This window comes from Corvus moneduloides, chromosome 5, assembly GCF_009650955.1.
Source record: "Corvus moneduloides isolate bCorMon1 chromosome 5, bCorMon1.pri, whole genome shotgun sequence".
Classification (NCBI taxonomy): Eukaryota; Metazoa; Chordata; class Aves; order Passeriformes; family Corvidae; genus Corvus; species Corvus moneduloides.
Window position 1 is genome coordinate 6,576,372 of NC_045480.1, and position 24,585 is coordinate 6,600,956.

A 24,585-nucleotide genomic window follows, 5' to 3' on the forward strand; every position below is an offset into this window, starting at 1 on the left:
GCCCTAAGGAGCTCAGGGGCTAACCAAACAACACAACAATGACGGATGAGATCCAACAAGCACAAGAAGGAGGCATTATGCTGTTGAGTCTCTGCTTATCTTCAAGCTCAATACAAGCAGAGGATGAGAGATGGGGTTAACTTTAAAGGAAGAACACGGAGTAATAGGATTAAGCAGGACAGACCAAGTGTCAAAGCAGGAATATGCATGAGAAGAGGCAAAGAGAAGAGAGTGGGTGATGGAAAGAAGGCAAGTGAGTCACGAAACTTGGCTAGATCAGTGGATAAGGAAGTGAGTAGATGAAACTTTGGAGACATAGTCATTCCCTAGCACAGAGACAGGCAAGAGCTAGGGTGTTTCTTTTTGGCAGAAGAAGAGAAAAGCCCAGAACAGATGTTAAGAAGGTCTGCAGTTAGCTACTGCAGCAGCAAAGTGATAAATTTAAGCAACCCACTCCTGAAGACACCACGAGTTTTAAGAAAGAATAGAGAAACATAGTTGTGGTTGAGAGGAGATGATCTCAGACACACGTTAATGACAAAGGACAGAAACTGAGACACTACACAGAAACAGAAGAAAGAGCTTAGCAACAGATGATGAGAACTGTTTATTTTGTGTGTAATACATTCACTTCATAGCATCTGGGTGGATCATCACTTCTGACACTGACATGTCTAAATAATAAACTGAGGCAGAACTCCCGACGTGGGAGAGGCCACTAGTGAAGAAACTCAACCTAAGGAAATCTTTTGGTTGTAAATACATGTTTGAGTCTGAAACTCAAGACAGGTAACCTCTTGCAGTGATCTGTAATACAAAAAGGTGCACATCACAGCCTAAGTGCCAGAAGTGCCCACACAGAAATTCTGGTAAATCTTCTAAGTCTACATTTTTACTCTTCATTAATGTGTAGATTGACAGGAGTTTGTTAGAACAGGTCAGAATCAAAGTGTTGTGCCTACTCACATGCGCTCACAAGAAGAGTGGAAGTTTTCAAAAGTGACTTTACAATGCAGTATTCCTTGAAACTGCGAATATCCTATTGTAGGAAATATATGGGAACAAAAAAAAGCTAGAGATAATGACTGGTCAGTAATTGCAACAGATGTGTGCCCTTAAAAATCAGCTTTTAACAGCTTTTTAAGTATACCATGCACACAACAGGCTTGCTTTTTGAAACCAAAACCTAGCATTTTGTAAGGCTTTATACACATACTGGCAATCTGATTATCCACTTGTTCCTCTATACTTTTCAGTCATCGAGAACAAAACCAACAAAACTCACTTAAGGACATCAATGATGAAAGACTTTTTTTTTCTAGTCTCACGTTTGAATTCGTTCAGTACAAAAAAAACCCCAAATTAAATGACACCAGTACAGATATCTCCAGTAAATATGCACACTGCATGTGAGCCAAAGCTTAAGTTTCAAAAACCAGGTATGCATTTCCATTTTGGAAACACTGCAGGCAACTGTCTATTATTTATGTACAGATGCTGTGACTGTGAGCACAATAATCATTGTGTGTTTAAATGAGATGCATAATTACATGAGCATAGATTTGAGAAAGCAGCTTCATGACTAACTTCTTGGAAGTCATATTTTGAAGGCAATTCTTTGATTGTGAACGTGGTTCTGGTGTATTGCATGCTCATTGAAATAAGTACTATGTAACAACAGGCTATTTTCAGCTCCTAAAAGTAAGAGTTTGTGGCTTGAGTTATTTGACAGCAATGTGTAACTCAAGCAGTCATTTAAGTATGATGCTTTGTTGTCAAAATCATATTATGAATTCCTGTGGATGAATAGCACAGCAATTACATCCACAGTCTATGAGATCTGTGTAAGACAAGCACATGACTGAGTTATTTTTATATAGAAACTGACTTGTTTTTCTCTACTTCTGTAACAGACAATAATTAATTCATCTCAAGCAAGCCTGCCCATCTGTTGGATGCTGAAAAACATTTAGGGTCATTCAGGTAAGTAAGTAACTTTATTAGGTCTGGAAACATTTCAAACTTTCTTGCATATATTCTTCCTCTCCTTAGAGTTGAAATACAATTTCAGATCCAACTCAATCAAATGCACAAAATAACTGCTCTGCAGGATGTTACTGCAGCAAAGACTTTTTACTTATGTAAAAAACAGTAAAAGGAAGAAAGTCCAAACGAAACCAGGTACGACAACAGATAAAGGATAAAACATCCACATGTAACTGGGCTGAAGTAGCAGGATCCTTGTCCTGGAAAAGGGAAGTGATGATGTGTCCTTCTCTTACAAGCAGTGAGCCTGACATCAAGCAATATGGCAACAAAGACGTACAGAAACTCAAAGAACTGAGAGAGTATCAGCAATAAAATAAGTTTTCTGCAGAAAATGATAATGTCTAAAGGGAAAACATTTGAGTTATAAAAACACCAGCAATGAAGCGGGATTATAAACAATGCTTGACATGGAGTGAACCAAGTGTTCCATTTTTACAGTTCAAATCTTCACATTTTTTTAAAGCAATGGAGAGCAATGAGTGTGAAAGCACGTATGAAGACAACGTACCTAATCCAATAATGCCCAAGGTCTCCCCTCTGATGCGGGCAGCTCCAGAGGCCACTTCCCGAATCTGTTCAACGCTCTGTACCCGTGTGCCTTCCCGCAGGGCCTGGTGGAGCCAGGTGGTTCTCCTGTACAGGTTCAGGATGTGGCACATGGTGGAATCCGCCGTTTCTTCTACGGAGGCGGCTGGCACATTACACACGGCGATCCCTGCAAGCAGTGGGGGAGAGGATGCCAGTTGCCAAACAATGCTTACTTTTTTGCATTTAACAGCAATACAGGAGCATGATGTTTAAAATTACAGGTGTTTCAACAAGTCTTGCACAAATACTAAGTTTCTGACTGTAATGGCAGACAGAATACCACATAATAGTTGACAATTATGTGCCAACTTATTTGTCTGATTTTTTATTACTAATTATTGTGTTTTGATTTATTGCAAACTAAGGCAGATAGTAAACAGGCCACTGAAACCACTAAAGCAAAGCACTGAAGATGTCTGATAGTTTAGAACATGAGTCTTGGTAAGTGTTTTACATTTCCACTGAGCTTGGTGCTTCGAACAGCAAAGAGAAGTCTGCCTTGCTCTCAACAGAGTGGTCAATGATCATGTTTGGATTTAATTGTGCGAGTTAGCCTTCCACCACTGAGCAAATACCCTACCAAAAGCTATCTATGCAAGTTACAAAAAGGATAAAATAATTTATAATGATAGCAACTCTTATAAAGCCCTCACAGGATGACTGTCAGTAATTCCAAATCATGTATAGATAATCGTGATACAGGGAAGGCCAATCTGTTCTGTGCTGCACAGGGATTTTTAGAATTACAACAAAAAAATCCCAGGCTTTTCCTGGTCCCCCACACTAAAGGGAACCCATCTAATTGTCAACAGGGAAATGCAAAATCTGCTTCTCCATGGCACACAAAGGTAATGCCACATTAAGTCCATGTTCCTAACAGCTGAAAAGTTACCAGCTGAAACAAGCATAACATCAAGCAGCTTTAAGTGTTACAGATTTCCACAGAAAACTGCGGAAGGTGGATTGATTCAAGATTCACAATAAGCCCATTTTACTTCAAAAAACAGATGAAGCAACAAGTGATTGTAATTGCATGCAAGTTATCCCATTCTGCTTTTTACCTTCCAGTACTCAATGCACAGCAGTTAAGCAAAATGTTTGCTTGAAAAGCCTGTGTCCTTTTTGACTTGTCTCTCTTCAGTCTTTCCATGTACTGCATGTTCTCTCTCTAATCACCAGCTCCCACAAATGTTTGTGTCTCAGTTCTGCTGACTGAGACAACAAACAGCACACAGTATAATTTCATGGTGGAGAAGAAAAAAAAGTGGTTTGTTTCCTAAAAACACCCGAAAACTGTTTTTACTTTTTGAGTTTTTACGTAACTAAATATCCATTAAGTCCTCAGCTAATGCCAGCATTATCTTATGAAGCAAAGAAGAAGAAACATTCTCTTCAAAAATAGCAACAATAGTAATATGACAAATAATAAGCTCATATTATATAAAACTATGTTTTACATTCAAATGCCTTTATTCTGCTGCCCAGTACTTTTTTACAGCTTTCTCTACACCACTAAAAACCAGCACAAGGAACCTGCAGAACTATTTTTGTTTCTTCTGCTGTAGAGATAAGCCTGTCTGCTGAGTCACTGCCCTTAAGACTTACAAGAAGATATACCAGCATCATTTGCTGGAATATTAATCTTGGCATCCTGCTAACATCCATGGTAGCAGGAAACTCACCATTTTTAAAAATGGGGAAAAAAGCTCAACTGGGAGGGAGAGGTGAAAGACTGAAAAATAACATCCCTCTAAGTACTTCACATTAAACATCTGCATTTGTTTATACAAAAAAAGTATTCTTCATGGAGCAACAACGCAGGTTTTAGATGGCAACGTAAATTTAGTAAATGTGTCTCCTAATAGCTGCCATCAACTAAAATTACGCTTTAGATGGAGCTTAAAGAGTTACGTTTTTGGGAAGAGAAATAATATACCATCCTCCCTAATAGTTTTCCTTAGGAAACTGATGGAACAAAAGTCAGGTAATTTCTCTCCTGAACGGCAGGAATTTATTTTTCCCTATTTTTCTTCACCTTTAAAAGCAGCTCATTTTTGAAAGGCAGAGACATACCAAACCACAAAAAGCATCAAGAGAGAGGCAAGGAAACGAAGAGACATTTCACATGGGAAAAGACAGCATACTCTCATCTCCAGATCCATTGATCTATGCTCCCTTCTCTTTTCCCATTGCTTCCAGTGATTTTGTGCACAGGTTCAATGCTTTAAAATACAGGAGTCAACCTGCATTACCTGAGCTCCCACTTCATTTGCATGCAGCTACACCCACAACTTGTATGTATATTTTAGTCAACAATTAATACAGTGGAGCAAAAGCATGTTTTATCCAAGAAACACATATTTTCATGCTTTCTAACAAGATTGAAAGTGCTAATATAAAATAATGCTTAATAGGAAAAACTGGTAACAACCCCATGTGTGTGCCAGCTCTATGAAAAATAAGAAGTTACTACAGAAGTTCAGGAATATGCTGGACTCTGTGGCCTAAATCTACATTTCAAAAGCAAATCAAAGCTTTTTATAAAGAGCAGATCACTCTCACATTACCTCCTTAAGATTTGTATTACTTGCACTAGTTCAACAAATGGAAGGCTCTTTGTATCAGTAACATTTCATTCCAACCATTTCACCCCAACTTAACATTAAAATCAGAGATTTTACACTGTAATCTTTCCAGCATTTACTAGCATTTGACTGAGTGGACAATAATATTTTGTGAATTAAGGGATGCACAGACAGCTTGGACATTAACTTTGTAACTCAGTCTAATCACAAGATAGGAACTGAATAATGAGCAATGTGGCCATTTAGCATTTCATATGAATGAGACTCTCAAATTTGCTGTACTCTGGCTTGAAGAATTATGTGACTGCACTTAAGTTATAAACTTTGGTTACAATCCAGCACAGAGACCTGCAGAAAAAACAGCCAGCAAACCTGTGAAGATCTTCCTCTTATCGGGGATTTTCTCCATAAATTGGGCTCCTGACTGGTCAGAGCCTTTGATCTGCACCTACATTCTGGCTTTTGATCTAGGATTTTACCCCAAGCCAATCTCTCCACACACAGAGGTTTTCTGGGGCTCACAACATGTGCCTGACTGTGGCACTAGTTAAAACAGGCAGAACACAGCCTTGCATACTTTCAGCCCAGACCTGTTCTTTATAAAACTTAGCAAGGAGTGGTTAAGGCTCTGCCACCATTACAACAGGTGAATAGTTTACTATCATCAGCTGATAAACAGACCACACTCCAGCTCCTCCACTACATCAGTGAGGTTATTGCTAGGACTAAGCACTGCCACACTGAAATAAAGATTCCAAGATCTTCCCAGAGCATAATGGGAAACACACTTGGTCTCCTCAATCTTGGAAAATAAACGGAAGATTATCTTTACTCCAAGTGATAGGCTGACCTTTAGATTACAGGTAGGACACAGTTTAACCTAAAGTAAGGGGAAGTACAAATCAGATTGCTGCTTTTTTTGCAGTCAAACGTTAAGCACCACCTTTTCAGAGTTCCCATAGCTCAATTTATCCTGAAACAGCAACAACTGATTCTCCTATAAAATCGGTATTTCTATTTTATGGAGTGGTTTAGTACTAAAACTCATGCATCATAAATAAGTCTCAGACAGTTGATAATGATCTCATTTTTTATTCAAACCAAAGTAGTATGCCATGGTGATGGAATTATATTTTTTAATTGGATTACAGCAGTAGCAGTTAAAATATACAACTGGGGTAAAACAGAAAGAAATGAAAAATTATGGCCTTACTCCTTGGGTTTGTATTGAACAGGCGGATTGTCATCCTGCCACAAAGCTGTTAATATCATCACTTAATTAACTAATGCTAGTATCTCCATAATGAGTTTTATACTCTGATGAGAAAATTATACAGCTTACATACGATGCTACTATAAAATACACAGAAAACATTAATACAAAGATTTAGATGTTATCACATTTCTGGAGGCAAGATGCAAAACAAAGTCTGTAAGAGCCATACCTAAATCTCCAGCAGATTTGATGTCAATATTATCAAAACCGCTGCCAATTCGGACAATTATTCGAAGTGCTTTGAATTTCTCCAGGTCTTCACGAGTTAAAGTTATGGTGTGATACATCAGTGCACCCACTGCTTCATTTAGTACCTATAAATAAAATGGAGGAAAAAAACCTTATTTTATGTTTGTCTTTCACAGAATCTCAGCTTAATCTCATACACTTATTTTCAAGTATAAAAAGACCATAAAAGCATTAAATACAGATTCAGAGTTTTTTTAAAGGTTATTTCTCCAAATATCTTCCAGCCTCTTAGTAAGTCTTTTTCCATCTGAAGTCTCCATTCTAACATGATAGGATCAGCTTTGAAAGAACTACATGATCTGCACTTGTGCTCTTAATAAGAGGGAAAACTCTCTTCATTGCACAGGAAATGCTCTGCCATACTGACCCCATGTACAAGTGCCACCGGACTGCATCTGCACATGCAGAAGCAGCCCAACGTGGGAGCAAACACTCCCCACAAACAGTGATTATTTTATGCTTAGGCAGCTGACATTCAGCTTTGAATGGAGTTACAGAGCAGTATCTCTTCACCACACACAGTGGTACAGGCATTCACTGCCCTATTAAACCATTTGATACCTGAATAGAAAACATTCAGTGATCATAAACCCCTTCGACAACAGAGAGTGAAATCGGTGAATTCACACAAGAACAAAAGTGTTTGTCCCTCAGTTTATTGACACTGCAAATAAGCTCTCACCAATGGAAAACTGGATGTCACATAAATTGGTATTAACTGAGATACCAAACTTGACATTATCCAGGAAAACATAAAGCCTCTGAGAAATAAGAAATTGCATGAAAGCAAAAATGCTGCAGAAAAAACCTCCAAATTTGTAAGAGAACCAAAAAAGCAAAATTAGAAGATAATCAGAAGCCCCTGATAAGCTAAATTACGTTAGAGTGCATCCAACCTACTCAAGAGCACTTAAGAGGAAGGGGTGTGGAGTAGGGAGAGAAAGAAGGGAAGAGGTATGGAGAAGGGAGCCAGACATGCCCAGCAGTTTTACATTCTGCTATCAGTGACACTGCACCCCACACAGCTGATACAAGTTTATTTTTTGGATTTTTTCAGCAGAGAGTATTTTCCTCTTTATATGCAAATTGCACAATTTTAGTTCTTCAAAGCAATTCCCTGTGCTTGTACCTTCAATGCAATAGCTAATATTCTAATTGTTCTACGAGGCACAAAACATGCACAAATCATTTCAGTAGCTAAGCCAGCTGTAATGACTTCAAGAGATTCCTATGACACACTTCACATAAAAGTTGTGCAGAGGCTCTAAATTTCTTACTCAACTGACTTTTGGGTCTGGTACATGTACAGATTCTGTCATCTGAGTTATTTCTACTCATATGAGCATTTCCTAGTATACTGCAAGGTCAGTAAAAATAATCAACATACATAATTTTTAAAAAACTATTGCAGCAAAGCATGGTATTACACACAGAGGATTACAACTGTTGGAACCCAGGATCGGCAGCAATATTTGAAATTAAAATACATTAAGAAAAAATTAAAAGAAAATAAAACCAAACTCCAGAAAAATGAAAGAGAAGCACTGAATACTTCACAAAATTATTTATGCTATTTCAACATGTGTTTCTGGACTGAGAACCTCAGTTCTAAGTCAGATAAAGACCAGATTCCTTTGAGCAGAATTTGCATTTACTAGCAAAAACTGAAAAAAAATTACAAATTACACATCCTTCAAGAATGTAGCTACAACATAATTCAAAGACCAGCTGTAGGCTGTAAACTTATGAAATGATTACACACACATAAAACTCCTTGATTTTAATGGTGCAAAAAAGTCCTTTGGAGATTACATCCATCCAATCAGAAAGACTGCACTCACCAGAGTGTGTGTTACCTTGACCTGTTACACAGGGTTAATAAAAACCCAAAGCAGTTTACTGGGTTTGCTTCTCCAGTGACATTACAGCTGGCACGGACGAAGGCTGAGGCACCCTACACAAGAAACAGTCCCTCTTAGGACCAGGGAGCCCACCTAAAATGCTCTTAGGTTATTTCTGCTCCCACTAGAGGCTGAAATAAAATTGTTCAAGAATCTCCCAGTCTCAGTGTGTGGAAATTTCTTCAAATTCAGTCGCAGCACTTGCTGCTTCAAGGTCAAGTTCTTTATGATATCCTGGTTGTCTCCAACAAGCCACGTCCCCTATTCTGTGTTCTATCACATATATTTTCCCCTGTCCTGCTCTGGATGGCTGTGCTGCAGGAGAAAACATCATCTGTGTAGCTGCCAGATGAGCAAAAATTGAAGAAGCTTAGAAGTTCTGAGGACACACCCCCAAGGCTCTCTGACAACCAGACCCCTCCTCTCCCAGACTGGAAAATGCCAGTGGTGTGTGTATTTTGGGGTGCAGAGCTGCCACTGCTTTAAGGACTGCATCCAACACGGGTTAAAGCACAGCTGAACTGGCTCAGACATTTTTGTTTTAAAATCAGTGATTCACTTTGGGGAGCAAATTTTCATCTCACAGTCATGCATATTTTATTAACTCAGCCAGTCAAGACTGGCATTTGGACTCTTAATAGCACTAGTCTGGATCCATTACACCACATTTTTTGGGCCCATTTAGGTTATGGCTTGGCACTAGGAGGAGACAGAAAACTACTGGAAAGCTTGGGAATGTGTTCAATACAAGGAAAAATATTTCCTAGCTATAGCTTAGTGCTGACACTAGCCATTTCCACAGGCAGTTATTTACCCATCGCATGGGATATGGAACAAGCAAATGCAAGTGACAAATTTTTTAGAATTTCTTTTTAGTGACTGAGCCTCTCCTAGGATTATGGGCTAGTTAGCAAGGAAATCCACTGCTAAAAATGTAATACCCTGCAAGTATGTTTTATCACATTAATTTGATAATTTAATTAAATATCAGCAACTCCAGAAAATGAAATTATCTTTAGAAAAAAGTAACTGTGCATAGGAGCAATTTACTGATGATTTATCAGAAGTGGTGGATGCATTGAAAAAACCAGGAAGAACATGTGTTTCTTCACCATCATTTTCCACAATGAACTTGATGGAATTTTTATCAAATTCAAGAACAATTTTACTACAAAGAGATAAAACTTGTGAGTGAGATAGCAGGCAAGGCAGAAATTCCAGACCAGCCTGAGTAGTGGCAGTCAGACCATGCTCTTTGATGATTTCTTGCAAAGAAAGTCAATGGAAAAACCTGACAGGAAATGAATAGTCAGCCGTGTTCCTCCAACAGCCATTCCTGCTTCCATCACACTGCAACTGTGCTCTCTGGGAATAAAGGATCTGAGGCAAAAGCTGAAACACAGGACATAAGTTGGCTTCCTTCTGTTACCAAATGATTATGTAGCTCACCTGCCTAATTTCTATGCCTTCGGACTTCCTTCCAGGTGGAGCTACAGCTCACTGTTGAGTCTTTTTCGTTCCCTATTCTGTAAGCTGACAGCTTTTCCAATCACAACAGCTTGGACACATCTTTCTGCTGTTCTTCAGCCTCAAAATGACTACTCTGCTTTCACAACATGCCAGGTCACCAAGGGTCTTAGGGAACAGATGACACAGTAGTAGGAGACATTTTTATTTCCAAGAACTTAACAAATCCTGAGTACTGATTACCAAAGGTCGAAATCCTTCTTAAACATTTTCCCATCTACATTTTTTCCCCCTTCTTTCAGCACTACACTATTTTAGCCATCATGCCAAACATTGCATAGTCACCACTGTGACACACATGTCTCATTATGTGGGGAAGAACTCTGACTATCTTGCTTACTTTTACAAAAACACATAAACCTATCACAACATGCTAAGAACTAAACAGCAAGGCCTCCTTTTCTTGGAGCATCTGAAGACACTTCTAGATTTGACTACGAGAGGCTGATCCCAGATGCTCATGGATCAAATCCAGAGTACAGAAACATAACACAGTAGATAAAATGCCAAAGTACTTCAATGCAAAGAAAAACAAATTATAAATTACATGTTGAATATGACATGGTATCAATCTTAAAAACAAAAATCATCACTAGAAAGTGCTGTATTTCATCTGGTTCTAGAAAGTACAAAGCGTTGCATTTCTTGGACTTGAAGTTTGATGTGTCATCCCTAAAAAAAAGTATGTTCCAGTGTCACCAACAGACTTGAGATATTTTGCACATTTGGGTGGAACAAATGTACTTTACCAAAACGGAGTAGGCCTTGCCTTATTTAACTTGCAAAAAGCAGCTGCGCGTAGAATTTGTAACCAATAGTCTGTCACACGGGGAAGGCTGCAGAGACTCAGAGCTGTTCTCAAAGCCTCCCTACAACACTGCAAAAGGCCCATGTGAAACCAACACCATTAAAGCTAAAAAGAAAAGCCAGTGTGCTTGAGTGGTATTTAGTAGCTCTCCAAAGCTCTGTTAGATTGTGCTGCTTTTTACAAGTTCTTGCTTCTCTTTACAAGCTCTCAGCTCCCTGTTAGGCTCCTATGATCCATGGTGCTGTCAGTAACCCACCCATTTTATATAAACTTTATTCAGCCAGGATACTCTCTAGTGAGGACCCTAAACATTAATACTTATGTTTATACTGTCCATAAATACAAATATAAATATTTTACACAAACAAACAAAACTTACTTGCAGGGTCCTGAAAACACACTCTCTAAAAGCCTATATATCCACACACTATATAAACTACATCTATATACATGTGACATATATACATATGATAGTGTATTTCTAGTCTTCTAAAAATTAATATTAAAAATATATACATACAAATAGACACACAACTACATAAATAATCTGTACAGTCTATACCAAACTTCCTTTTAAATACTATATTGAAGCCAGTATTTCCAAGTCAGGATTTACTGACTGTTACATGCAATTTTAATGACAGAAATCCATTTGAGAATACAGACTCTGAAAACATTTTTACTAAATAATAAGTTCCAATGAAAAATCTTAAACAGCAGTTCCATGTGCTAGTTTGTCTACTAATAAGGCTGAACTGCATCTATTCATAAGGCTGAATTCAGGTCAAGTCTATCAAACACTACAATGGATTGAACACCTATACCTAAGGATATTATGGAGTCATGGAAGTCCCTGGTGACAATGCATAAACCCAGGTTTTTCTGAAGTCTTTCATGAGGAATCTGATCCAAAGCTCATTCGGTTTCAGTACATTTACAAGGTTTTGGATCAGCTCCGAGGTGACAACTTACTCCCAAACAGACGTTATTGTTTACAACAAGGCTGCTTCCTTTCAACCTATGCTCTTTGAGAATTTAAATCTGATGGAAAACTAAAATGCTTCAACTGCATCATGAATATAAACAGCACTGATGGTGTAAACACAAGCTTTACTGCTAAACAAAGAACTGGAAACTGGAAAAATTATCTCACTTAACCATTGCTGTAACAGGGACAAATCAAAGAGCTGAACAACAGCACCATTCTGAATTTGTTTCTATCAGTTTCAAAACATTTGTTGCTTTTCAGCTCTTCTTTAAAATGGTCTTTGATAAAACTGCCATCACTACAACTGTTTCTACATTTAATTCCTGTGTAAAAGTGTGACTGAAAACTTCCAAGTTCTATTGAACAGGAAGTTCAGCTTTAATTTTTTTTTAACTTAAAACTACAAACATGGAAATGTAGTATCCTTTTGAAAATCATTTCATGTTGTGCTCAGAAAACAGAAGTCAAAGGATCCAACACATTCTACCTCAATGTCTGCTAAGGCTGGGGCACTGGTTTACCTGACAGACTCTGTTCCCACTTCCACCCAAAGACTACTCAGTGCTCTCATCAGTGTTCTGGTGAACTGGGTAAGTGCTTGAAGCTGTAAATCCAGTCAACCACACACTTTTTTCTTCTACTTGATTTGCAACAAGATGTAGGAAAGCACATAATTACAGAAAAAAGAGAATGAAAAAATGTACTCAGCTTCAAATAAACTCTTGATTTCTTTCCAGCCAGTACATTTTGTTTTAAAGACCATTCTTCATCAGTTGTGCTTCCTGTCTTTTCATTTGGGTTTGCAAGAATCACTATTTTCTCTCTGCTTGGTCGAGATGCCTACTACCAGCTCTTGCACAGCATGTTTATATTTATCCCTCTGAATCTACACAGCACTTCCATGTTACAGAACATAGGGCAAAGGTCAGGTAGCCCAAAAAGCAAAGAACATGAACTCAAAAAAATCTCAGGCAACATAAAGACCTCAAGGGTGTGCTTGAGTCTGTCACGTCTTCAAAGGTACAGAAGTGGAAAAGAGCAGCAATACTGCAGGAATCAGAGTGCTCGGTAGGCTGCCAAGGAGCCAGGAAAAGCAGCAAACTGTGAATGGCACTGAAACGAAGAGGGATCGGGAAAAAGAGGTGAACAGACAACAGAGCATGAGCCAGTGAAAAAAGAAAGTTGACCCTGGAAGGAGGATGGAAGCAAGCTAAGTGTTTTTAAATAATTTTTTTGGATGAACAACTCTATTTTTTGGCAGAACAAACCAAAACACTGTGTACACCTGAAAGCAGTCTAAGATAGTTATTGACAGAACTTATTTACACATCATTAATTGTAAAATAATAGCCAATTTAAGCACAGTGAGCAACTTTTATAGACAGTAATGCAATCTCTCATAAGAAAGAAATTTAAACACTGAAATCTTAAAATATTTTACCCTAAGCGACAGAAGTTTTCGGATAGGATGCAGTGAACTGAACTCCCAGTTATGCCATGATAAGAGTTTGACAAACGTAATGCTCAACTTCACAACATCTACAATAAAACAGAACTTAGGGGTTAAGGGATAAACACATCTATTGCAGCCTTGCAGACTGGCTTGAAAATAAACTGCTTTTTCTAGGGAGAATGGGAAATAAAGAGACAAACCAAAAACTAGCAGAATCTCACACACGAGTAATTTCTGAGGAAGTGTAGTAAGTGTCCTCTAACTACAAAGTTATTTCAAAACCTTGGGTCACTCTCAGTAAATGTCAGTATTCACTTAAGCACTAGCAGCCGCATTTTTCTGAAGGAAGGAAATGTTATCTTCACCATCCAAGTTGCCTTCCAGAACAGTGGAACAGGGAACGAATGCTTTGCTGAGATGAAGCAGAGTTCTACTACATGTTATTATTTATTTGCAACATTACAACTTGTTACTTATTTTCCACACTTTAATCTCCTCAGCCATAAGAAGTGATTGACAAATGAACTCTTGGCAGAAGGGAACTGCTACAGAACTGCAACTCAGGCATTAACCAGTTTGGAGAAAACTTCCTTTAACGAGCACACACAGTGAAGTATCCTGATTTTCACCCTGCACACAAATGGCATTCAAATCATCACTTCTTTTCCTCCTTTCTGTATGTGTTAAAATCTCTCAGGCTGCTTGCTCTTCTATGAAAACCTACATAGCTTGTGCTTTGCTATTTCACAAGCTACGATAAATTCCCCTTTCCACTCTATTTCCTTGAAATACTAAAAAGACAATATTTTAAACCACAGTCTTGTCCCTGAAACTCCCATGACCAGCAGAAATTCCTTCTTCAGGTTCCAGAATGTTAATTCCTCAAACTCTGACTCCTCAAACCCCTGTGATCAAGGCTCCACAACTGTGCAAGCTGAGTTAATATAGGCTCCTACTTTCCTAAACATCTTTCTGAGTCTTTCACTTCTTTCCTCCCCATCTGATTCTTGGTTCATGTCTTCCCCCCCAGTTCATCTACAGTCACCCATCTAAGAGGATCAAACAATGTCAATCACCTTTCAAATCCCATCCTGAACTTCCCAGCCTCTGGCTTGCTCCCGGCAACTTCACACTAAGTGCATCTGTATCTGCTAGCCTGTTAATTCAGTGGCTCTTCTTAGTATCTATTATCAAAATCTAGATCTCAATTAACATGACACCATCATTTAGTATGGCCACAAATGTGCATTCATAAACACATGAACATTTCAGATACCCCTTTAAATATGCAACTCTTGATTTTAAAACCTTTTGTGAAAACAATTTTCTATTTAGCAAAGCAACATTGTATCTAAAATACAGATATTCCTCTACTCTAAAGATAGGTGAAAAATAGTCATTTTTCATGGCAGATGAAACAGTGAACACTTTTCACACAGAAGTGAACAGTGCTCAACACTTCATAAATCTGATCTCTCAGTCAGTGTTAAAGGAATACAACAGGATAATGAATTTAGGTTTGTGATTTTTGTTGCCAAAATTTACTACCTTGCAGACCCAAACATTCTGGGATTGCCTCATCCTTTAGAAAAGTGAAAATCTGTATTACGGTGTTGTACTGATAGCTAGTGAAAATCTATTTCCCTGATGTATTACTGAGATCACTAAGAATTAATTATTGTTGTATAATAAAAAGCAAAGTATGCAACCTTTAGTATACTCCCCTCAAGACAGCATTGTTGTGAAGATCAGCAACAGATTACCTATGTCACTCATCAGTTATTCAATTACTTTTCCAAACCTGCAATTTGAGAGACACACACTCAGTCTCAGGATCTGAAAAGTTCATTTATTACACACCACTGATAACTGAAAATACCCATTGTTTTTATGCAAGGCATTAATGGCACACAGGAATTCCCCAGTCTTGATGCACCAGAAGTAAATTATGCTGATTTCACTAAGCAAATCATAAAACTATACAGGTGGTGCAGTAGCCAACGCTATAGTGTTCACCCAAAGAGCAGCCTGCTCTCATCTACTAATAAAAGTAGAACAGCATTTATATTACTTATTCTCCATGTGTCATTTAGTCCTGGTAAATGGAATCCATTTAACTTCTAACGGTGCTGTGAGATAGGAAAACAAAACAGTAAAATAGAAGCAACTTCTCAACATGATTGAAAAGAAATATACAGAAACAGGCATTCCATCCCATTTTAATTTTTGATATATAATAAAAGGGAATTGAGAAAAAAAGCTTGGGTTTTCTCTAGATTAAAAAAAACATGTATTGTCTTTGAACCTTATAAATTAAGCTTTATTTTATTTAAAACCCTCAACAAACACTACCTCTGCAGATCCGTTATGAAGACTGAGAAGTTTTCAATTCCTTGCACGTGTTCTCAAGTTAGGTTGACATTCACTACATTTTCCACGTAAATTTTGGGTTAGCATTTGTTTTGAAACTCTTCTGCAGTAATAATTCTCAGTGCACAAGGCTGCCTAACCCAATCTGCACAATTCCTTGGCTAAACAAAGAAATCAGAAAGTTCCCCACGCAGAAAATCCCATACTGAGATTTGTCTTTCCAGGCAAAGGCTGCTGAGCAACAGAAATGTTTCCAAGGAGCATTTCTAGGTCTCTCCATGAATCTGACTCAGCAGGTAAGCAGAGGGACAACATCCAGCCAAGAATAATACACTACACAAAAGCACAGCTCACCACGTACATTTTAACAGCAATGTCACAACTGACACAACACTGGTCCGAATCATTACAGTATTTGCATTTCCTAAAACACCTCAATTGTACCTGTTAAATATTACCTTTTCATGAATTTCTTGTGTAGACTGAGCATCACAAAATGCCACTGTGGCTACATCCTTCAAAATAGGCATTTCTACTGTACAATCCCTGCCATCCAGCAACGCTACCAAAGGGCGCGGGTGCATGGGCCCATTCATGATCGGAGGTCGAATGCCTACAAAGAAACAGAGAAGACTTGTTATTCAGGCCATGCAAATGTGATTAAAAATAGGTTATAGCTAGTCTTGTTTATTCTGATGGCAGAAAAAGATTTCAAGGACTGAAGCTAATAAAACAGGAACAAGTTTACACTCAGCTGTCAAACGAACACAGAAGACCTTAGAAAACATTCCATGGAGGTTCAGAAGGCTGAATTATGAAAGATGGATAAAACCACTAAGGGAGTAGTATACTTGTTTTTTAAAGATACATCCTTGCTGCACTAGTAAGAAGTGTCTGTGCAACCTTATCCAACCCTTAGGTTTTGACTGGATTCCACACCTTTGTGAGCTCTAGACAGAGTGAGAAATCTCTTGTCCAGGCTTGCAAGAAGAGTGTAGCTTATGGAATATCATAAGCAACTCAGTGAGGATTTGAGTATTCAATTTACATATATAATGATGATTTTGCTGAGACTAAAATTTAACTTAAAAAAAGCCTACAACAGCAAAATTTTGCATTTACTGAGGATCCAGTGTCCAAGTTAACAGGCAAATTGCTGATCTATGTAGGTCTGCTTAGATTTAGAAAGTTTCATAAAACAGTTCTATATAGCTTAGTAAAACACATCATACTTAATCCATCACTGAAAACTCTTATAAAACATGAAAAAAATGTCCCTCCCTAAATCAACACCACACTCTGAACACTGGACTGACAAAGAAATTCTCGTCAAATATCTGGGAGAAGGAATATCAGTCCAAACTGAAAATTTCATTTACATCCTCTTTACAGAGTCTGGAAATGAAAAGTAATCCTTAAGATATTTAGAGAGCATCTTTTGAACAATACAGACGCTATAAATACACAGAAGTACTCGAGGCAATAATATTAAACCATTACATTTACAAAAAGTAGTTAAGCAGGAGTGGAAAAAAGGGACTTCCTGAGGAGATAATGAAAAGCAAAATGAAGAGTAAAGTACATGATCTTTTTTCCTCTTTCAAAATAAGTTTTAAGCACTGCAAAGTGAATCAGGCTAGATATTTCTAGTATACAGATTTCAACACATATTTTTGTTTCAGTGTGAATTTTAAAACATTGCTTATTTGCTTGATAATCCAAGTCAGTCCAACATTAATGCAAAAGACTGAGGTGCCCCAGTTAAATTCTACAAGCAATGCCTGCATCTTAAGCCCCAGCCTGTGCAAGAAAGTAAGTCCTGAAAGACTGGCATCTGCATTTTAAATGGATAGAATACCAGTAGAATCCCAGCTGTACAAGGTATCTGGTGAAGAAAACCAGCTGCTGGGAAGAGAGATTTTCACAACTCAACAGAAGCAGCATATAACTTCTCCCCTGGGACCAGGCTCTGGTCCTGGGGCTGAAAGACAGCTCCAGAGACTGCTGCCCTCACAGTCCCTCTCAATGGCCGAGCCCAAACCCAAAAATTTTGTGTCCACTCCTAACCAACTGTTCTGGTTTGGTCAAATTTAGACCCCAAGACACCAACCCAGGATAGCCCAGTCCCACTGCAATCTGGCATTTAAATTCTCTATCTATTCAAACAGGTTTTATACCTAGAGACAACAGAACAAGAGTCACTACATTTGGTTCTTCTCTGCTCTACTTCCAGCATCTCCCAACATCTGATGATGCCAATGGACTGACTCTGCAGTACTCTCACCATAACAGAGAGGCATTCAGATGGGAAAAGTACCCACCAGCTAAGTTTTCCATAGAAATTATCCTCTGTTGTAAAAACACCCAGTCCTAACCTCTACTATGATAGATAAGCTTAGAAATGCTTCTGCTACATGTTACTTCAAAAATATCCAGCCACCAAAACTAAATGGGAGACTTTAAAATGTAATTTTTGAAAACAGTGCATGTTGAACTTTACTATTCATACTTGCTTGAACCAGAAATGGCCACATCACCCTCATACAGACATTTTTAGTAAATAAATAACATACTAGTAATGTGGTACAGGACACAAACACATAAAAATACTTAGTTACTCAGGGAACAATTCTATGCTTTAAAGGGAATTTAATTATAAAACTCCACATTAAATTTACTTAAAAACATCCTAGGATAAAGCATGCTATAGACTTGTTCACATTTCTTTAAAAACAGTATATATAATAGCATTAATAAAATGCAATCATGTCTAGAAACAAATGAAAAAAATGACATTGCAAGACCTATTCATTTTCCTTAGAGTAACTGCGCTCACTTGACAACTGAAATGTTATGGTCATGGTCTTGTCAGTACAGCAAAGCCAGAACTTCAACAAAAAGTTTGAATGCTAGCTAAAATAAAATTTAAAAAAACCCAGAACTTTGATACTGAAGTTGTTGCAGATGAATGAGGAAAAATATGGCACAGGTGATTCCCTTAGAGCTACAACTAAAGCACCTCTGTCAACAGTAGGAAACATGGTCCAAACTGAAAAACGAAGATGAGATTAAAAACTCTCACTTCTAAGAAACACTTTTCTGACTAGAGCTATCAGAAAATCATTAAAAATAACAGCACTAAACAGAGCCCTTTAAGATAATGATTTCTCTTAAATACACAAAAGCGTGGTCTGGTTTTCCCCTCTCGCCAGTATATTTCAACCAAGTTACGTGTGTAACATTGGTGCTAAGAGGAATGCCAGATCAAGCCCCGAAGCATAGGAACAGAAGTCAAAAAACAACCAGAAGGACAAACCCTCCCTGAGAGTATCTAAGGCTTTAAGAATCCCCAGAACTCAAATACATCTAGTGACCTTGACCACAAAAACCCTACAAACCTTTGCTTGCCAAAATCCTTTCTGAACTTCAGCACAGACTTCCTGTTGCACCATCTTTTTGCCTAAATATCCTCCCACTGAATCACAGGCAGTAACTCCCCACTTAAGTTAACTTACAGGAACTTCATCACAGTGGTAGCCACTATTTAAAGGTCACATTTGGGAAGACACGGCTTCACTGTGAATCAGAACCTTTTGAACAAAAAGCTTCCTCTTTCACCATTTAGATACGTTCTGCCCATTTTTTATCTAGAAATGTCATACTGCACCAGGCCTTTGGCTTTGCAGCAAACCCTCTGAGAGGCAGCAGAAACCAATGTGTATTTAAAAGCAGTGTTTTCCATGCCTGCATTTACAGTGAATCATGCAACTCTGTGCCAGAGAGAAGTAACTGTGAAACGGTCAGAAGTGACATTCAACACGACAAATGTGAAACTAATTTAAAAATATAATTTCACTTAGTTGGCTTGTTTAAGTATACGGTATAGCATTTCACGTAACACAGATAATAAAAATTATACCATCCACCCCCACATCCTATAATCTTTGTTACGGGAAAACAATCTCAGTTTATCCTAACTCAAGACTTTCAGGAACCCCTACCAACCTGACATTTCTTAATCTGAGCTTGATTTCCAGGGTCATGAATTCGATTTCTCAATGCTTTACAATCTTCAGTATTCTGAGGCAAAATAGCAGCCTGTCATTCCATCCTCATTTCCATGTCTTTAATTTTTCTTGCAGCCTCACGTAATCTTGAACCAAAGCTTTTAAACTTCTTATCCACTGCAACCTCTGTAGCCTGGATGGTGTTCAAATTTTTACTAAAAATTAAACACAAACAATACATTAAAACAACGTTAAGGGTCTGACTCGTGCTCACAGAAGGCAGGAAACTCAAAAGTTAAAGCTTCTCACTGCATCTGTACCCTTCCCCCTATGGCTGCTGGCTTTCCACCACACCTGCCGTGCTGCCACTGGCCATTAATATTCCAGGGAAACCAGCAGAGTGTTAACACACACACACGGCACCTTGCTCAGGACAGCAGGTGTATTGTAAATACACCTACCTGGAACAGTCGGCACCACTCACATGGGCAAGGCTTTGCCTGGGTGAGCAGGGATCCAGGGACAGTGTGTGATCTCCAAAATCTCCGTGCTGGAGGGCCAAGTGCTCCAGTGGGTACCAGAGATGGAGTGAGAAGCCTTAACTCTGAACTTTATGGTTTTGCTGGGTGTAAGTCAGGCCCTTAAGGTTATCTAAATGTATTTAACAAAAAACCCAATGCTTTTCCAACAGTTTTAATCCAGCTGTTAGACTGGGGTTTCTGCCCTGCCCCCCTGTGGAAATAATCTGGTGGGGAAGCTCTTATCCCAGTAACAGCTACTGTGCCAGTGGCTGCTGGAATTTTTTCTAAATTAATACCAGGTATAAGGTGCAGAGACAGACAGAGCAGCTGTCCATAAGCAGCAGCTATTCACCATGTGGCTCACAGCACAGTGCCTCTGCACAGCTGCAGTCTGGACTAGCTCTCCTGGAAAAAAACCTATCAAAACCTTATTTTAGTCCAGCTCTTATGGAAATAAACTTGGGAATTGAAAAACCAGTTTTCAGCTGCAGAACCCAAGAGGCCAGCCCTGTGCACAGTTGACTGTGGGTCCCACAAACAAGGGATTAATGAACTCATCATCCAGCTTTGCAACCAAAACAGGAGTGGAAAGGCTGTGAATTATTTTACCTTCACACCTTTGACAGCATGGGGACTTAAAAGTGACCAGACCAACCCTAGCACAAGATGTATTTTTTTTAACAGGGAAAAAGCTATCTAAGCAGGGCAATGTCCTTGTCCCTCCCAAATCCAACCTGCATCTCCTGCTCCTTTGCTCCTGAAACAAAGGTGTATTGTTTGTGTTACACTCCAAGGGGGAAGAGTTGAGGCCAATGCCATTAGGCATACTCAGGACTGGAGGGTAAGAAAGCTCTCCCTGACATAATAATGTATTATTATAATAATTTATAATAATAAAATGTATTTTAAACTTTTTGTAAAACAACCTTTTATAGTACAAACTGACAGTAATTGAAGCAATCACTTTGCCCAAATAACAGAAATCTCAAATAGGCTGTCACGGTTTGCTGACACTGGAAAATGTACTAAAATGCAACAAGGAAAGCTATCAAGATTAATGATGAACAATGTAATTTTCACATTTTTCTGCTGCTGATTAACATACCATTATCAGGAGTGTCTCATAAAAGGTATACATGTTAAAAGTAAAGGACACTGTCAGGTTTGTAGGCCCAAAACTCGACCTACCTTTCATTTTCTTAAATCTGTTTGCAAAGTCCATGTAATTCTTTAAATGTGTTTTTCTTTTTTCAAAACAAATGCTTCAATTCTTTTTTCTGAAAAATACATCAATGCCAAAAAGCACAACACTTATCAGTAACCCTATAATCACAAACCAACAGGCACATGAAATGGAGGAGAGCAGCCTGGCAAGAGGATTTTCCCATCACTGGGGATTCTCACAAGTGCAAAGATTAAATAAGAAAGAAAAATCCCTTGACAATGTCCTTTCAAAGAATTTGTTGTAAATAACTTCTTTTATACACTGTAAAACATCAAAGTGATTTACTTTTCTAACAAAATGCAAACTACTGAAAAATCTCATCAATATATACAAAAACAAGACCTGAAAATGACAGGTTGGACATTCACCTGATTTATAGTCTTGCACATGTAACATGAGACTAACCCCTTTGGCATTTACCTTTACTTTATATTCTTACCTAGGTGTAAATTCAGTGAGAGCTGTCACTTATTTACCATAAACACTCAAAAAAATTTGCATTATTTTCAAAAATAAACGCTAATATTAATTCAAGGAAAGAACGAGTTGTCAAAACAAACAAAAAATATTCTCCTCATAACACTAACACAGAAGCTGTTATGAATTAGATTTGCCAATATGCACTATTAAAATTCCTAGAAACCCCATAGTTCAAAAACGTATTTTAAGGTTATGGACCTATCATGCATTTTTACATTTTGGGCTGTTTTGGTAGACTCATTGTTTTGTGCACCATGAACTCAAGTGACAATGAGATTCAAGGCAGAGTAGAACTCTAAGGGCAGTCAATTAGAAACAAAGTTTAAAATACAACTCAGGTACAAGGATCAGTAAAATGGATGCACGGAAAAAAAAGAGCATTTATCATCCTTCAGTATTTTGACATTCAGCATATTTAGATGCTGAATATGCAACACAAAAATCTCATGATTCCACCAGAATCTGAGCCAACACTTTTTGCTGCTGGCTTCAAGACGAGCAGGATGCAATTTCCCATGATTTGGGATGCGGGATTGGAAGGAGGCACAGGGGAGAATACTTTTAAATAAAGAACACCAAAGGGACAAAAAAGTGACAGCCACCCTCAGAAGACTGAATTACTTAGCAGATTAAATTTAATTTCCTCCTTTTCTCATCTCATTTAATGCTTCTAACTATATTTCCTAAGATTTTAGGAACCTGCTGCAAGGCTTATTAAAATTTATAGGAACAATCCCAAACTGATTTTTAAAGAAACAAGCTCTGGACTTCACAGTAAACATGCAAAAGCCAACAGAGCATAAGCTGTACTTAAAGCACGCGTGCAGCCCCTATAGAAGTCCCCAGGGCTCAGAGGTTAACGCTGAGCACAGTGGGACTTTACTGGAGGCACATAGTGGCTGAATACTGCTGATATCTAAGCTTTTTATTTACCTGAACTCAGTAAAAACAAGTCATCTTCCTTATTTCTTTTTAATTTTCAAGAGATCAAGAAAAATACGAGTGGTTTCCTGTGCTGTGTTGACCCACTGATGTGCAGAGCAGTCACACCCAGCTGTATCCTCCTGCTAATTGCGCAGGTTGAAATGCACCCAGAGCTCTGCAGGACACTCACGGCTCATTCCCTGACACAAAACACAAACCCAAGACCACTACTGTGTAATTATCACCCCTGTCCACGGGCCTTCATGTACGTAAGATTTCTGCACACATCACATCATTATTTCACTACCTGTGAGAAATGAGCCTGGGCACCCAAGCAATTACTACAGCAGACAACACAATGGCCTCAGCACAAAGGATTTGACACAACTCTCTTGCTTGATTTTCCCTTTTGGTACAACCAAAACAAAATAAGCCAATGACTTCTGTTCAGAAAATTCTGCATTTCCCTGCTGTTACCAGACACTGAATCACGATTCCTCATTACTTTTACACACACACACAGCAAGTAAACTTGCCATTCTCAGGACCTTATTCTGACAGCCACAAGGATATGAGGTTTAATTGTGTTTTTTATGTTTTTTAATAGTGATCCCTAACCAGTCTTTTTTTTTTTTTTAATCTAGTAATTTTGCTCTTATTTGTCTAACATCTGTCAACATGCACACAAAATCCTAAGTGCCTGTCAGAGTACAAAAAAACCAAACATCCCACAAGGCACATCTTGAAAGCCTTTGATCAGAAATAAAGTTCTGTTGAGGAAAAACAAAATAATCTGGCAACATTTTCTATTGGTACATATGTACTTCAAACATCAATATGAAGACTGGAAGTATTTAGTATGTCATAAAATTACTCAAATTACATATTTGGAGCATGCTGTAAAGATACGCCTAATCTTAACTAAAGTAAGACTGAAAACAGTATGAATCACACCTATTTAATGTAAAATAAACAAGCAGTAACAGCATCATGCACTATGGTAAAATGTTTTAATTTTCCATCACCATTTAAAAAGCAAAACAAGTTATAATATTCAGTAACAACAGTATCAAGTACCAAACCCAGAAAGTCTAAGTAGCTGCAATAAAACACACTTAAAAACTGATGTTGCAGCAGTGTTGTTTTCAAGTAACAGATACACGAAAGCAAACTCCAGAGAAAGGCAAAACATTCTGAAGGACTGAGCTCTCCTTGGGTGTGCAACAACTCAGTGCCTGTGCACAGTGAGTATTTACCTGTTTCAAATACTTTTACCTTTATTAAGTAACAAGTGAAGAAAGGGGGGATAAATAAATGGGCAACAGTGAAGCTGTCCTAGTTGAGTTCACTCCCATCAATCCCAGCTTCTGAGAAATTCAGGCTAAGGCTGCCAACTGCTGTCAGTTACTCCACAGGTTTTACAGTGAGGATGGAATGCCCCTGCCCATACACGCTGTGGCAAAAGCCACAAAAAAATACTTGGTCACTTACAGGAATCACTGCAGTAAACCTGGGGACAGGACCTACAAATTAAGAACCAACGAACTTGAGAATTATGACTTTCAGCAACCACGTCTACCCACAACTATGGACATCAATCTCCCAGTTACTGATGGGGCAGCTTCTCCAAAATA

At 38.3% G+C, this 24,585-nt stretch overlaps 1 protein-coding gene across 10 annotated transcripts in view; it reads right to left on the reverse strand.

The window, feature by feature from the left end:
- CTBP1 (C-terminal binding protein 1) overlaps window positions 1-24,585 on the reverse strand; it is a 236,143-nt gene that overhangs the window by 20,077 nt on the left and 191,481 nt on the right. For 7 of the 10 annotated variants that reach the window (XM_032107966.1, XM_032107965.1, XM_032107962.1 and 4 more), the window contains 3 exons: window positions 16,253-16,407; window positions 6,668-6,812; window positions 2,558-2,764 (listed from right to left, as the gene is read on the reverse strand). In XM_032107966.1, the coding sequence (XP_031963857.1) occupies window positions 2,558-2,764; window positions 6,668-6,812; window positions 16,253-16,407 (507 nt within the window). Of the gene's footprint in view, window positions 1-2,557; window positions 2,765-6,667; window positions 6,813-16,252; window positions 16,408-19,799; window positions 20,017-21,510; window positions 21,596-24,585 lie in introns of those variants that run through there. The other 3 variants (XM_032107970.1, XM_032107971.1, XM_032107969.1) reach the window with 3 other exon arrangements.